Source organism: Psammomys obesus, unplaced genomic scaffold, assembly GCF_907164565.1.
Source record: "Psammomys obesus unplaced genomic scaffold, mPsaObe1.curated_primary_1811, whole genome shotgun sequence".
In the NCBI taxonomy this organism is placed as follows: Eukaryota; Metazoa; Chordata; class Mammalia; order Rodentia; family Muridae; genus Psammomys; species Psammomys obesus.
In genome coordinates this window covers 25,382,113-25,397,041 of record NW_026592510.1, presented here as the reverse complement: position 1 = coordinate 25,397,041, position 14,929 = coordinate 25,382,113, and the positions used below count along the sequence as shown (strand labels likewise).

Sequence of the window (14,929 nt, the reverse complement as noted above, 5' to 3'; positions counted from 1 at the left end):
GTGGGATTGCCTGGAGACCGCTTTCAAGCACCCGCGAGAGGGCGTGTCTCGGCCGCTGGAAGTAGCCGGAGTCCCTCCAGGGGCGCCGGTCCTTGCTGGCCAGAGAGGGGCGGAGCTCGCGCCCCACGCCACTCGGCTCAGCCAATGGGAGCGCGCGCCGCGGGGCTCGGCGGTCCGCGCCAAGGGTGCTGAAAACCCTGCGCGCGGACGGCGGCCTCCGGGCGCGCGCTCGCCGCAGTCCGACGCTCCCCTGGTTTGCGAGGCCGGCGTGCGCTGCCCCGAGGCCCCGAGCGCGCGCCTCTCCGGCTCCGGATTCCCTGACCAGGACAGCTATGGCTCCCGACCCGGTGCCGACCCCGGTCCCGGCCTCCGTTCAGCTGCACCAAACGCGCTACTTTACTTGGGAGGAGGTGGCGCAGCGCTCCGGGAGAGAGAAGGAGCGATGGCTCGTGATCGACCGGAAGGTGTACAACATCAGCGACTTCACCCGCCGCCACCCTGGTGGCTCCCGGGTCATCAGCCACTACGCCGGTCAGGATGCTACGGTGAGCGCGGACAATTGGTGCGTCTGTACCCGGGGCGGGAAACTGGCGGGGAGAGACGCCTCCGTACCCGGGATGCAAGCGCGAGACCAAGGCTGCGGACGGAGGCCAGGCGATGTGCTCACTCAAACAAAGGGCTGGCTGCGCGTCCGTGCTTTGCCTCTGGAGTCTCAGGCGTGGATTGGATCCTGAGTTGGGCTAGGAGGGAGCGAACTTGCCTGGAGCCCGGACCGTGGTGCTGCCCAGGGCAGCGGGAGGAGGAGTCAGTGTAGGGAGAGGGAGTCACGTCCTGTCTGCAGGGGAGGGAGGGTAAATGCAGCCTTGTCTGACCTAGAAAGCCAGCGCCAACTCGGGGTCCGGAGCGGGAGAAGACCGCTCGCAATAGGGGTGACACTGAGAACCCCGTGGTTTGGTACTCCCTGTACGTTGTGAAGCCCTGAGGGTAGGGTCCAGGAAAGCCTGCAGGGATTAGTCACAATGAGTAACCGGAGCCGTGTGCCCACACTGGGGCCGTCTGCATCCGCATACTCCTAGGTTGGAATCGCAGAACTGTCCTGGGATCCCTAGTGCGAGATCACTTGGCGGTAGGCCGGGAAGGTCTCCAACTCTTCCGGGAAGAGACACGTCGCAGGAGCACGTCCCCTTTCCCTTGGAGCTTACCGCCGGCAGAGTCAATGCGGCCCCCAGCCTCTGTCTAGTGGCCCTGTTCTCTCTATATAGACATAACCTCCCTCAGAGCCTAGGGTCCGACTGGGAACCCTACTTCTTGGGACCCTAAAGTCGGGGCAGAACACTCTGGCAGGATCGCCAACTGCTGGATCCCTACTTTTGGGTCATCTGTCTTCTAACTCCCTAACCCCATCTCCCTGCCTCTTATTCCTTCTCTGCCAGTCTAACGTGCTCCAAGGGTCACCAGAGGTACTCTTGAAGTTAGAGATGGAGGACACTGATAAAAACCAGCCTTAGAGAACAGGCTAGAATGAGCCAGTCACTAGAAGTGACCATTCCAGAGTCCAAGCAGCCCCGCAGTCCTCCAGCAACTCACAAGCAGATGGAGCAGATCTGCACAGTCTGGGCTTCCCATTCAATATGATTTGGAGGCCTGGGACTTCATGGCAAAGACAGCTATTGGTTTGGATGTGTGGTGCCACTGCCCACAGACTCCGCCTCCACTTACAGCTTCTCTCCCTCAGACCTAAAGTCCTCCCACCCACCTTGTCTCAGCCAACTACTCCCATAGCAAAGAACGGTCAGTGTTGGGGGCAGTAGGGAACGTTGCCCAAAAGAGGAAGACATGTACACAGTTCCCCAGCTCTGGCATAGGGAGTCTTCCTCATCGCGGTTTATAGAGAAGCTGGCCAAGAAAGAAAAGGACTTGTTAAAAGTATTATGGGAACAAAAGCCTCATAGCTCCACCTAGTTCTGCAACCTGTTTCTCTCCTGTACTAAGTTCCTGAGCCACGTGTCTGGAGACATGAGGGCCAGCCTGGGCAGGTATTTCTGTGTGGCATCCAGGGGAGGCTTTCCATTCTTTGATGCAGTGCCCTTTCAGTGGGAACCCAAATGCTGGGTGATCTGGGGCTGACAGGCAGCTGGAAGTACGTAGCCAAGGGAGGTTGCCTTTGTTAGAGTGTGGGTGCATACCTTGTTGCTGGCCTGGAGGATGGCCTTGGAGCCTGAGGGGTCCTCACTGTCTTCTTCCCATACTTGCAGGATCCTTTCGTGGCATTCCACATCGATAAGGGCCTTGTGAGAAAGTATATGAACTCTCTTCTGATTGGAGAGCTGGCTCCGGAGCAGCCCAGCTTTGAACCCACCAAGAATGTGAGAGGCCCTGTTTGCTGTTTGGAGACTTGGTTGTGGAGGGAGAGGGGGCAGATGCCTGCCTAGGACCACAGGTGACAGTTCTTGGGAGTCTCAAGTAGTCATGGGGTGATAAGCCCACTGGAGCAGGAACCTATGTTTCTTCCAATGCCACCACTACTGATGCTCCCTGTCACTAGCACTACCATCACTAGTTAGTTCTTCCATCACTGACAGCAGACCTATTTACTGAGCATCATGTACCAATGTAACCTTATATACTAATCTTTACATAGGTACAGGTAAGAAAACAGAGGCTCACAGTGTTTAAGCTTCAGAGCCAGAAATTACACACTGGGGACCCAAATTAAGTCTGTTTAGCTGCCAGACTTGATGCCATTCATAGTAGCTTCTCCTATCACCCTTCCCCATCAGGGTATCTTTGCTTAAGACTGTGGACTTGCCACAGCCACCTCCAAGGGAGGTTCTCTTCGAGGGTTGGGAAGAATTATAGCCCCAGTCTTCCACAGAAAGCACTAACCGACGAATTCCGGGAGCTGCGGGCTACAGTGGAGCGCATGGGCCTCATGAAGGCCAACCACCTCTTCTTCCTGTTCTACCTGCTCCACATCCTGCTGCTGGATGTGGCTGCCTGGCTCACTCTTTGGATCTTTGGAACATCCACGGTGCCCTTCATCCTCTGTGCAGTGCTACTCAGTACAGTTCAGGTGAGTGCCTACGGCTGGCCAGTCTGGGAATTCCTAGGGAAAATAACAAAGCCAAGAATCCTTCCTGGGATCTGCAGAAACATCTGAGAGTTGGTACAGGGAGAGAACACACATTGTGCTGTGTGTGACTTTCGTCTGCTCTTTAGTCCTGAACAGTTTTGGTTCACTCAGAGCCACTCCAGCTCCTCTTCCCCAGGTCCCTTCTTCCTGTGTAGTTTGTTCTCTGAAACTTCAGGTTCTGCCACAGTCCAAGTATGCCCAAGAACCAGTGCTTGGCTGCCTTTCCACTGCCGATGTCACCCAGCATGCCAATTACATACAGTCCAGCACCAGGATTTGGACTAACAGTCCGTGTTCTGAATGTCAGTCTGTCCTAAGTCATGGCACTTCAGACAAAAGCAGGAACTGTGGTCTCCCTCAGCTCACCTGTGACCCATTGGCCAAGAGGGAATGGGGACCCAGGTTCCATGGCTTATCCCAGTGTGTTCCCTTGAGGTGGTACAGCAATCCACTGTCAAGAGGCTGAAGAGGCTGCTGGGGTCTGTGAGAGGGACCCTCAGTGTGGACTGCCCTGAGCACTAACCTTTCTGTTTTAGGCCCAGGCAGGTTGGCTACAGCATGACTTTGGGCACCTGTCAGTCTTCGGCACCTCCACATGGAACCACCTGCTACATCATTTCGTGATTGGCCACCTGAAGGTCAATGAGATGATGGGGTTCCCCCAGATCCCAGTCATTCATGGCTGCTCGGGTGGGAGAAACGCTCAGAACACTGGGTTTTCTTTTCTTTTTAAAGTTTATTTATTTATTTCATGGTACACGGATACCCTGCTTGCATGTCTGTCTGTATGCCATAAGCGACGACATCAGATCCTCTAGGACTAGAGTCACAGACAGTTGAGAGCTGTCGTGTGGGTGCTAAGGATTGAAGCAGGGTATTCACGCTGGGCTTTCACTCTGTAGGGGGCTCCTGCCAGCTGGTGGAACCACATGCACTTCCAGCATCATGCCAAGCCCAACTGCTTCCGCAAGGACCCCGATATCAACATGCATCCCCTCTTCTTTGCCTTGGGGAAGGTCCTCTCTGTGGAGGTGAGCTGCGTGTCGCTGCAGAGGGGAACAGAGTAGCCTGTTGTGCAGGCTGTGGGGAAAGTGCTTGCTCTGTGTTATCAGAGGAGGCAGGCCATCATGGGCCAGGCTGCAGGGCTTTTGCTTTCTTGAAGGCAGGCTTGCAGGAGGCTGTAAACTGGGACTGTTCAGGACAGGTCAGTCAGCAGTTACCACAGGAAGCTACCGCATTCTACAAAAGATTCAGTGGGTTTACAGGAGAGTCTATGCAAGCCCCTGCTCATCTTTGAAAATGACTAAGGCAGCTCTTAGGTGCTGTTTGATTCCCCTGCTCCAGGAAGGCACTCCCTTGCTCTTGGTGTTTGTCTCTTACATCAGACACCCTTCTGTGTCAGAGCCTGCCTTGCCTACGACTTTACTGCCTCACATCTCTGACAGCAGTGCTCAGAATGCTCCCTCTGAATACAGCAGGCTTCTGTATCCTTACATTCTGCATTAGTGGATTTAAGCAGATATTCAGAAAAGAATTACATCCATCCTGAATATTCACAGGCTGCTTTTAACTTACTGTGGGCACATGTGTCCTGGGTACACATGTGGAGATCAGAGGACAACTTTTGTGGGGTCCCTTCTCTCCTTCCACTTGTATGTGGGTCTTAGGGATGACACTCAAGTCACCAGATTTGCCTACCAAATACCTTTACCCACTGAGCCATCTCACCAACCTTATTGGGATTCTCAACTTTATTTTATATTTAGCTGTGAGCCTAGCCTTTAACAGCTGAGCCTTCTCTCCAGCACAACTTTACTTTATTATTGTGTGGGAGCATGTGGCAGAGGACAACTTAGTAGAGACAGTTTTCACATTCCAGAGTTTGAACTCGGGTCATCTGCTTCCTCAAAAACGCTTTACCCTCTGAGCCCTCTCAGGAAGTCGTATCTCCCTGACGGTTATTAGTTCCTAAACAACACATTATAATAACTATTTTTACATAACATTTACATAGTATCTGATTTACTATATGCTGGAGGGAGGCTGGGGTGTAGCTCAGTGACAGAGCACTTGCCTGGCTTGAGTGAAGCCCTTCGTTCCAAAACCAGCACCAGAGAGAGAGAAAGAGAGGAAGGGAGGTCAGGTGGGAAGGTAGGACAGAAACCAATCATGGTGGCACATACCTGTAATCCCAACACATGGGGAGTAGAAGGAGGAGGATTAAGAGTTTAAGGCTAACCTGGGCTACATAGCAAGACCTGTCTCAAAGGGGGGAGAAAGAAAGCCTCGTCTCCCAGCCTGCAGGGCTAATGTAAGGCATGCTGGAAGAGCATGTGTCAGTTATTGCAAGTAGCATGCCACTTTATACAGGGGACCTGAGCATATGTGGACACCCCAAAACCAATTTCTGTGGCTACAGCTTTCCCTTTTCCCTCCCTCCTAAGCCTAGCCTGCCTTCCAGTGTGATCAGCATTGGCCTTGGGAAGTCAGCTGAGGCTGTGAGCTGAAGGAAGAATGTCCCCGGGGTGGGGAGCTGGTGAACTGGCCTGGCATAAGCAATAGAAAGTTCCAAATGCCCAGCAGAATTCCTTGAAAAGTTAATTAAAAACCTTCCCGAGCTCTGCCAGCTCCCCTCCCCTCTAGTGGCAGCTGTTTGAATTAAGCTGTTGAACAGTTCATTCTTCGGCATGAGTTCAAGGTAGTCTGGCTGCCCTGTCCTCTCTGGCTCAGATGTACTATGGAAGAGCCTTGGCAGCTCTGGTTGTGCTGGCACAGGGCACTCTAAATCTGTCCCTAATGCTCCCGTTTTCTCACTTCCCAAGCACCAGCTTCTGCTGGTTTGTTATGTGTGTTCCCTCTGCCCCTTCGGCAGCGCATGGTGGGAAACTGGCCCGGGTCATTCTGAAACAGGGCAGACTGCTCATCAGGAAGAATGTGGGGCTCTAAAGACCTCTCTTGTCAACACAGATGGTTTAAGGAAACTGGAGGCCTTTGCTGGTTCTCGGCACTGTGGTTTTCAAGTCCACAAACATCAGAATGAGAGAGTAGGGGCTAGGGAGATGGTGCGGTCGGTAAAGTTGGTAAAACCTGAGATTGGGTCTTAAGCACCTGAGTAAGCTGGGCCCAGCAGCTGTGACTAACTCCAACACCAGGAATAGAGAAGAGTGTGAAGACAGGCCCATCCTGGGGGTTCACTGGCCAGCCAGTCTAGCAAAAACTGCGCTCCAGGTTCAGTGAGAGATTCCAGCTTGAGGAATAGAGAACAATGGAGACACTCAAAGCTGATCTCTGATCGTCACATGCATGCGCAAGTACACCTGCACACATGCACGTGTCTAGCCCTTACTCTCACAGAGAGAAGATGAAAATGAATGAATGAATGAATGTGGGCTTAGTTTGGTCTCTGGAGACAGCATAACTATTGATGCCCTAGCTTAAGGGCATCTGCCCAATGTCTCCTTAACACTCCTGGAGAACAAGGAGGCACAGGAGACCTTTGCCCTCAACCGTCTGACCCCTGAGCATCTAAGCACAGTGGGGTGAATTATAATGTACTTGATCATTGTCTAAGGAGGCAGCAGTGGACAGAGTTCCTTCCCACAGAGGTCCCCTACTCACCCCACCAACCAAGAGGGAAGCTTTTCTTCTATGGAATCTCCTTGGCTGATGTTGTATAGCTTGTTTACCTGTCCCCAGACTTAATGCTAATTCCATCAAATTCTCCAGCACCTATGACCCCTCTAATCTGGTAAATTGCCCACTTTCTGGGGTTAGGTACTTTATAAAGGAAAGATATCTGTTTAGTTCACTGTTTTAAGAGAGTGAAAGCTCAAGATAGAGCAGCTCCATCAATTTTGTCTTTAGGAAGAGCCTTGTGAGAGATGCCAGACTTTGGTGGGGGTGGCTGTGAAAGGAATTGGGGTGAGATGAGAAGCCAGAATAGTCTTTAAAACAATTCACTCTCAAGGGGGAACTCAGTAGGATCCCATTGGAATCACAGGAACACCTTCAGAAGGTGATTTCCTCAACTCCCAGCAAGGCGTGCCTCCTGGCATCGCTGCATTAGTGACCAAGCATGCAGCACGTGAGCCCCTGAGGAACAAACTCCACTGCACCACACTGAACATAGCACCCTGCCTAGCCCATCCCTGCTCCGTTTGCCCCTGTAATGGTATCTGAAATTTACTTCTCCACCTCTGGACAAAACTACCACACACAAAACACAGAGAAGACCCTTTGTGGTCAAGTTCAAGGTCTGCCTGGACTATAGAGTAGATCTTGGCATACCCTTGGCTTTACCATGAATTTCAAAGGGCCTGGGGAACCTGGCTTTCCTTAGCTTTCTGGTGTAGTGGGTCTCAAGAGCTTTGGCTCTTGATGTGCTCTGTGCTTTGACTTCATTTCTTTGGATTTTTCCATTCCTGGCACTTCTCATTATTTGGTTATCAGGGACCAAGAGAAGGCGGGCCTGAGCATCTTTGTAAAGCTGCTGCCTTTCTGTCTGTCCTGCTCTCCTGTCTGTAATCTGTAAATGATCCTGAACTCTTTACAAATATATTACCCACTCATCTCCTCAGATTACAAGATCCGAGTTTCATACTCTTCACCTCCATGCCCTCAGCACCTCAGACAGTGACTGGCTTTAGGAATGGCTTATCCATTAGTGCTTGTTGAATGACTCCAGAAATGTAGAAAGATTGTCTCAGCTAGCCAAAGTTCAGCTTGCACAGAAGAAGTTTTGATGAATTATTTTTGGACAAGGCTGTAAACATGTGAGAAGATAAGCCAGATTGTGCTCTGGGTTGAGGTCACCAAATCTAATTGGGCAAGAAAAGCCAGAGGCAAAGAATGAGACAACAGAGCAAATATGAACCCATGTAAGGGGCTCTGGGATGGTTGAGTGGCCTGGTGACTCCCAGCCAGTCTGTTCAGTAGCTTGACCTAAATAAAGTAACCCACCCAGTGGGCAAAGCTTTGCCAAAGCCCTCAGGTTGTCAGGTTGTTCTTGGTAACCTTTCGACATCTGTTACTAAACTTTCAAGGGGTTGGGGTGGGAGGTTCATGCTGAAGTCAAGAGTCCAAAAGAGAGGCTGGTGAGACGGCTCAGTGGTTAAGAGCATGGGCTGCTCTACCAGAAGACCTGGGTTCAACTCCCAGGACCCACTTGGAAGCCCACACCATCTGTAACTCCAGCTGGTCTGCTGCCCTCTTCTGACTTCCACAGGCATTGCATGCATTTGGTGCACAGACATAGATGCAGGTAAAACACCCGTACACAGGAGCTAAAAAAGAAAAGAGTCCAAAAGATTGTGATGGAAAGACTCAAGATACATATACAGGCAAAAATAGTTTTCCGTAAGAGTCTGAGATCCAAAGTACCAAAATCAGGAGAGGTTGTACCTGGAAACCATGTGACCGAGTTTAGATAGCCATAGGCATGCTGTAGACTATGTTGTGTACACTCCTGTGTGTTCCTTGTCACGGTACATTCATAGGTCACCATGCAGGACCACTTACTCCAGGCCTGCCAGAGCCCTCCAATGGCAGCATCAAGCTAAGGGTTCCAGAAGTAGGCCTTAGTGTCAGAGCAGAGAAAGCAGGAGACTCAGTGGGGGAATGGGAGCCTGGTCTCTGCTGCTGACTCGTGTTTGTTTCTTCACAGCTTGGGAAACAAAAGAAGAAACACATGCCATACAACCATCAGCACAAGTACTTCTTCCTGAGTGAGTGTCAGCCACAGGGATAGGAGTTCCCATGGGAGGAGCAGACTCCCCTAGGACAGGCCTGGGAGGAAGTACTGTCTGCTGATACTCCCCACTTGGGAGCAGATGGCCTTTCCCACTGAGTAAAGTCAACAGGCTAATGCTTGGGTAGTCATTTGTGTTGGGGGCCAAACTCAATCCTCCAGTCTCACCTTTCTTCCAAGAAGAAACTGAGCGGTTAGCAGGAGCCTCTTGGTTTAGTGTTAAGCCTTGCCTTAAAACTAGTTACACAGTGGTGAGGTCAGCTAAGATGACAGGCAGTGGGGCCTGCGAAGAAAGGTGGCAACTGAGAAGACATTTTGATTATATACTCCCTGCTATAAGAGCCTGCTGCATAGTCCCCAAATTTAGGCCTTAAAACTCCTTTAAGACTTCAAGTTTTGGGGCTGGGGGCTACTTTTAATGAGTCTTGTTTTGTTTTGGCTTTGAGAGGGTCTTGTAGCTCAAGTTGGCTTCAGACTTGCTGTATCAGCACAAGCCTTCACACCTGTATTGATTTCAAGTTTTTTAAGGAGAACGGGGGAAGAACTGAAGGGTTTTATCTGCTTATTGTCAAGTGCCCCTTCTAGAGAAAGCAGGAGATGGTAGGAGGGTTGGGCAAAGACTTCCATCAGAAATAATTTTAGGCCTAGGGAGATGGCTCAGCCGATGAAGAGACTGCAAGCATGAGGACCTGAATTTGGATTTCTAGAACCCACATAAAAAATCTAGGGGTTATGACACATGCCTGTAACTGCAGCACTGGAGATGGGAAGGGTGTGAAGGGCACAGACAGGTGAAGTTCTTGAGGCTCATTGGTCAGCGAGAATAGCTTCAGGTTTAGTGAGAGACTGTCTCAGAAAATAAAGATGGAAGGTCAGTGAGATGGCTTAAAAGCCTATGCCTGACAGCTTAAGTCTAGTCCCTGGAACTCACAGTGGAAGGAGAGTAACCAACTTATGCAGAGTTGTCCTCTGACCTCAACATGTGTGCCAGGTCTCACACTGATACATGCGCCTCATACACATCTCAGGAAGGAAGGAGGGAGTGAGGGAAGTAAGAAAAAGAAAGAAAAGAAAAGAATTTTAGAATCTGTGGCATATCAAGATGAAGAAGCTATGGGTGGGGATTGTCATGTAGAAGTTGGGATAGCATTAGTTGTGCCTTAGACTGTGATGGGTCAACAGAGTCCTTCCCCTGCCCTTTGACATACATGGTGGGGCAGTGGGAATGTGACAGGACTGCAGGGGCAGGGCTGTGGTCCAGGCATCGAGAGAAGTATCAATGTGCCCTTTTAAAGGCCTGGGAATAGAGTACATTCCATGCTTGAGGCTTAAGCTCCCCCATGCCCTCCTCCACAGGAAGGGATCCTGCTCCCAGCCCTCAGCCTCCCTGGCATCCCCTTACAGAACTGGCCTTTTAGGCTTGTGTTCCTGCCCAAGGACCCACAGCTTGTGGTTGATTGAGGAGCACTAAGGCAGCTAGGAGGGGTAACAGGAGGTAGTCCTATGCTGGGGATCATCTTACCACAGCAGCCCTTTCTGACCCCTGGTTGCTCATGCCTTCTCCATCTCCTTTTCTTCCCCAGTTGGACCCCCAGCCTTGTTACCTCTTTACTTCCAGTGGTATATTTTCTATTTTGTTTTTCAGCGGAAGAAATGGGTGGTGAGTATCCTTGGCCCAAAAATCCCACATGCCAGATTCTCTAGTACCCTGCACAGGAAAAGGTGTGGTCTGTGGAGCAAGGAGACTGACCCTAAGCCGGACAGAGCAGAATAGAACCAGGAAGAGATGCTCCTCTCTAGATAAGATCAAATGGCCTGGGCTCACTGTTGCCCAGCTTCCCCATGCAAGGCTTTGTGTGCAGAGAGCAATGAGGGAAAAGCATGAGATGGTCCCTGCTCTCAGGGAATGTAGGATGAAGCTGAAAGTGATAGACTTGAGAGAAGACATGCAGCCAGAAGAGGCTTTGGGGTCTGGCTGGGTCTGCTTTTTTAGCTAGCCTCAGACGAAGGACATAAGAAAGACAGGGTCTGAGCAGAAAAGCTGGGAACCAATGTGTGAGCTAGCACGCTGGTCTCAGTGCAGAGGGCTCAGGTGTTGGGGAAGAGCATAGGGCTTGGTCCACTACAGAAAAGGACCTGGAGCTTCAATCAGTGACCTAGACAGAGACTTGGTCCTGGAACATTCATCTGGCAGCAGTTAGACAGGATGGGGAGGTGTAGCCAGGGAGACTGGGGACCCCTGTGAAGGGACAGGCAGGGGGCTGGGGTAGCACCTGGAATAGAAGCAGTGCCATTAGATGTTGCAGGGCAGGTGGCTAAGAGGAGCTGAGGATCACTGAGTGCCATAACACCCCCACACGGGAGGAGGTGGGGACTGTTGCAAACAGTTGGGGAAGGAAAGCAGCAGGAGCTGCTGGGACAGTGCCACTTTTTTGTTCCCACTGCAGGACTTGGCCTGGATGCTCAGCTTCTATGTCCGTGTCTTCTTCACTTACGTGCCCCTGCTGGGGCTGAAAGGCTTCCTGGGTCTTTTCTTCATTGTCAGGTAGTGTCTGATAAAATGTAGCAGCTGGCAGGGAAAGTTGGGGCGATGGGTCTGGGAGCCATGCTGGGGCCTTAGGGGTCATTCAGGGAGTTGGCTTGGGAGACTTGCAGGCTAGTGTTGCTACTGGAGAATAAGAATTAGGTGCTCTGCTTGTAGTGACTGGCCCTATGCCATATTCAACAGGTTCCTGGAGAGCAACTGGTTTGTGTGGGTGACTCAGATGAACCATATCCCCATGCACATCGATCATGACCGGAATGTGGACTGGGTCTCCACCCAGGTAAGAAGACTGGGAAGACGTGCCACCACTACTGAAAAGGGTGGGTGGTGGACAGCAATAGGCAAAATTGTCTCCTCAAACAAGTCTTCTTAGCTTGAGATTTCTCCCATTGAAGAGGGTGGCCAGAGACAGGGGACAGTTCCACACAACCCCCCTAGGAAAGACTGAGTGCTCTGACATGGAGGCCTGCCCTCCCTCAACTTTCTCCCCCAGCTGCAGGCAACCTGCAATGTTCACCAATCAATCTTCAACGACTGGTTCAGTGGCCACCTCAATTTCCAGATTGAACACCAGTGAGTGGGGAGACCTAGGAGGCGGGGAGTGGGGGTGGGGCAGAGGAGCAGGAGCCACTAACTACTCTGTGTCCTTCAAGCCTCTTCCCCACCATGCCCCGACACAACTATCACAAAGTGGCACCCCTGGTGCGATCCCTGTGCGCCAAGTACGGCATCAAGTATGAGTCCAAGCCCCTCCTCTCAGCCTTCGCCGATATTGTTTAGTGAGTATGAGCTTGGAAAGTTGACAGTAGGAATAGGAAGGATAGTGGGCGTGTGGCACAAAGCGGGGTGGGGAGCCACAGGAAGGGTTCCTGGTCATTAGCAATGGCATTGCCATGGCAACGGCAGGGTGGTGTTGGTCTGTGTCTAGGCCATGGCTTCTACCAAGCAAGGGAGTAAAGCCTCCGAGGGGAAGGGGACATGTCTGCAGGTAGGTGGCTCAACCCCCACCTCCCTATCTGCTCCTGTTGTCCCTGCAGCTCATTGAAGGAGTCTGGGCAGCTCTGGCTGGATGCCTACCTTCACCAATAGCGGCAGCCGTCCTCCATCTGGGGGAGAAAGAGGACAACTGGAGCCAAAGCGAGGGAGTCTGAGGGACAATGCCACTACGAATCTGATGTTTAAAGGGTTAGGAGGCATAGATCTTCGTGCTCACTCCTGCCCGTTTTGCCTTCTAGGTACTGAATTTGAGGGAGGGGAGAACTGTTGGGGTAGGGATAAAAAGCTATTGTTTCTTCTACTTTGGCAGAGGCAAATGGTTGGGACCTATGAAACCCAGCATAAAGTAGGGACCCTGCACTAGATATTTATTCCCCTCTTGTAAAGGGTGAGCCCGTCTCACCAAGCTGTGTGTCTCTCCACCCTCCTTGTTAGTCTGGGAGGGTCAGGATGCCCCTTTTGAACGAGATTTAGAAAGGGGCATTCATGCATAGAATCCTGAGGCCTGGCACAGCTCCCTGCCCAGGAGCTTAGCTTGCTGCTGAGGGCTGGGTGTGCCCATGTCTGCCTCTGGTTGCTGGAGAAGCTGTTTTTTAGTTTCAGAAGCAGGCAGGGCAAAGGTTAGGGTTGTGGTTTGGGAGGCATTTGGCTCTGGAGGATCCTGGCACACAGAATTCTTGTCTCGTTCCATCTAGGTTCTAGAGAGAACATTAGATCCTAGCTCTTGACAAAATGGATGGCAGAGTTACTGGTCTTTAAAACTCTGTTGATTCGCTTCTTCTAATCAGTCCCCAAGGAATACACAAGCAAGGAATGAGGTCTTTCCTTCTACTGAACAATTAGGTTCCTATAGTTTCCTTTTGTGTCCCAGCCTGTAATTCTAAGTTCAACAAAACACTCATCAACAGTGACTGGGGTTTCTGTTAGTGTCAGGGCTCTGAGCAGCTGCAGGGTCCCTGATCCCTGTGTCATGTTCCAGCATTATATAGCACAGTTCCATGTCACAAACAGGAAGATTAGTAACTGAGGTCTGTGAATGTCACTGCTGCAGCAAGGCAGCTCGTCTCTCTACTTGTTCAAGTGTCTTATTCTACTGGAGGCCAGATAGGGATTTAGGATAACTTTTGACAAAGTATGACAGTCTAATAAATAGGGTTTTGTAATCTTCTGGTTTGTAAAAGATAAGAACGGTTTAACTTACCCTTCTAAAAAACATAGGAACCTTCTAAAAAACATACCTGGAGAGTCCTAGCCTGCCCATCCACTTTCATGCTCCCGTTCCCCAAACCCACGGGCATTAGTCTGTTGCTTGCTCAACGTATTCTCCTTAATGCATACCAACCATCTCTCTGTCTGGAATTTGAGAGCCTCAAGCCAGAAGGCGAAGTGCAGTGCATGTTCGTGGAGAAATGGCAAGTGGTCCAGATGAAGGTGTTGAAGGATGCTGGGGTATGGTATAGAGACAGGCAGGGTTCCTAGAGTTTTCCAGGATAATGCTCAGAGAGGGCAGGTTCCAGAAGAGTTCACATATTTTCCAGCGATTGGTGTGTTGGCTCCTTCCCTCAAGAATAGGTGCTGATCCCTCCCCATGCCCGTTCCCTAACTCCTGGGATAAGGGTGTGGCACCACTAGTCTGTGTAGCTCACTGGCTTTGAGCCATCAGCTGCCAGTCTGAGCAAATACCAGTGATCTCTGTTGTACCAAGACCAGGGCTTCAGAGCATCTGAACCATTGTGGCCTTCCCTCCTCAGCCTTCACTGTGGCTTTTGCATAGCCACAGGAGACATCAAGTGACAAGACTCAGAATGTTACAGTGGTAAAGTAAGGTATCTCAATCCACTGACAGATAAGACAGGGTTAGAGGAAAAGTCACCTCTGCTCATGTAGATAGTGGCAGAACATCTGAATTTAACCTTGTTAAAACTCTAGCTTCCATGTCTATCTTTATTGCCTTCATCTTTCTACTTCCTGGCCGAAGGCATTTCCTTTCATTGGGCCTAACGTCAGTATCTTTGTGTGCCAATGTCGTTACCACATCCTGATGAAGCTGAAAAATAAAAATTAATTTGGACCAAAAGAATGCTGTTATTCATTTGAAATCTGTGTTGCTTGTCTGCACATGTCTACCAGATTCCCTGGTGCAGGGCAGGGAGCTGGCTCAGCTGGTAAAGCACTGTTTTTCCAAGCCCGAGGACCTAAGTTCAGATCCCCAGCAGCTGGGTAAGAGCCAGGTGTGGAGTCTAGCCCAGCATAAGGGGAGGTGTATCCTTGGAGCTCACTAGCCAGCCACCTTAGGCAAACTTGTGGAGGCAACTGAGGCAGATACTTGATATTGACCTCTGACCTTTCTGACACTCAAGCACACAGGAACATGTAACACATACATATATACACACGCTTCCGTGAAATTCCCCTCCCACCTGTGTGCTCAACTCCCTCTGGAATATGAGTTGCTGCCAGTCTTCTCATCTGGAGATGCTGTACTTCTCCAGTACTGCCAGATCTCATA

General features: G+C 50.9%; 1 protein-coding gene across 1 annotated transcript; it reads left to right on the top strand.

Moving 5' to 3' along the window:
- Positions 1–205: 205 nt before the first annotated feature.
- Positions 206–14,491, top strand: Fads1 (fatty acid desaturase 1). The gene is made up of 12 exons (XM_055613979.1): positions 206–545; positions 2,256–2,366; positions 2,876–3,073; positions 3,670–3,771; positions 4,036–4,164; positions 8,796–8,856; positions 10,463–10,539; positions 11,327–11,424; positions 11,608–11,704; positions 11,918–11,997; positions 12,078–12,203; positions 12,462–14,491. The coding sequence occupies exons 1-12, from the start codon at positions 333–335 to the stop codon at positions 12,511–12,513; spliced, it is 1,344 nt and encodes a 447-aa protein (XP_055469954.1). The 5' UTR covers positions 206–332; the 3' UTR covers positions 12,514–14,491.
- Positions 14,492–14,929: the final 438 nt, after the last annotated feature.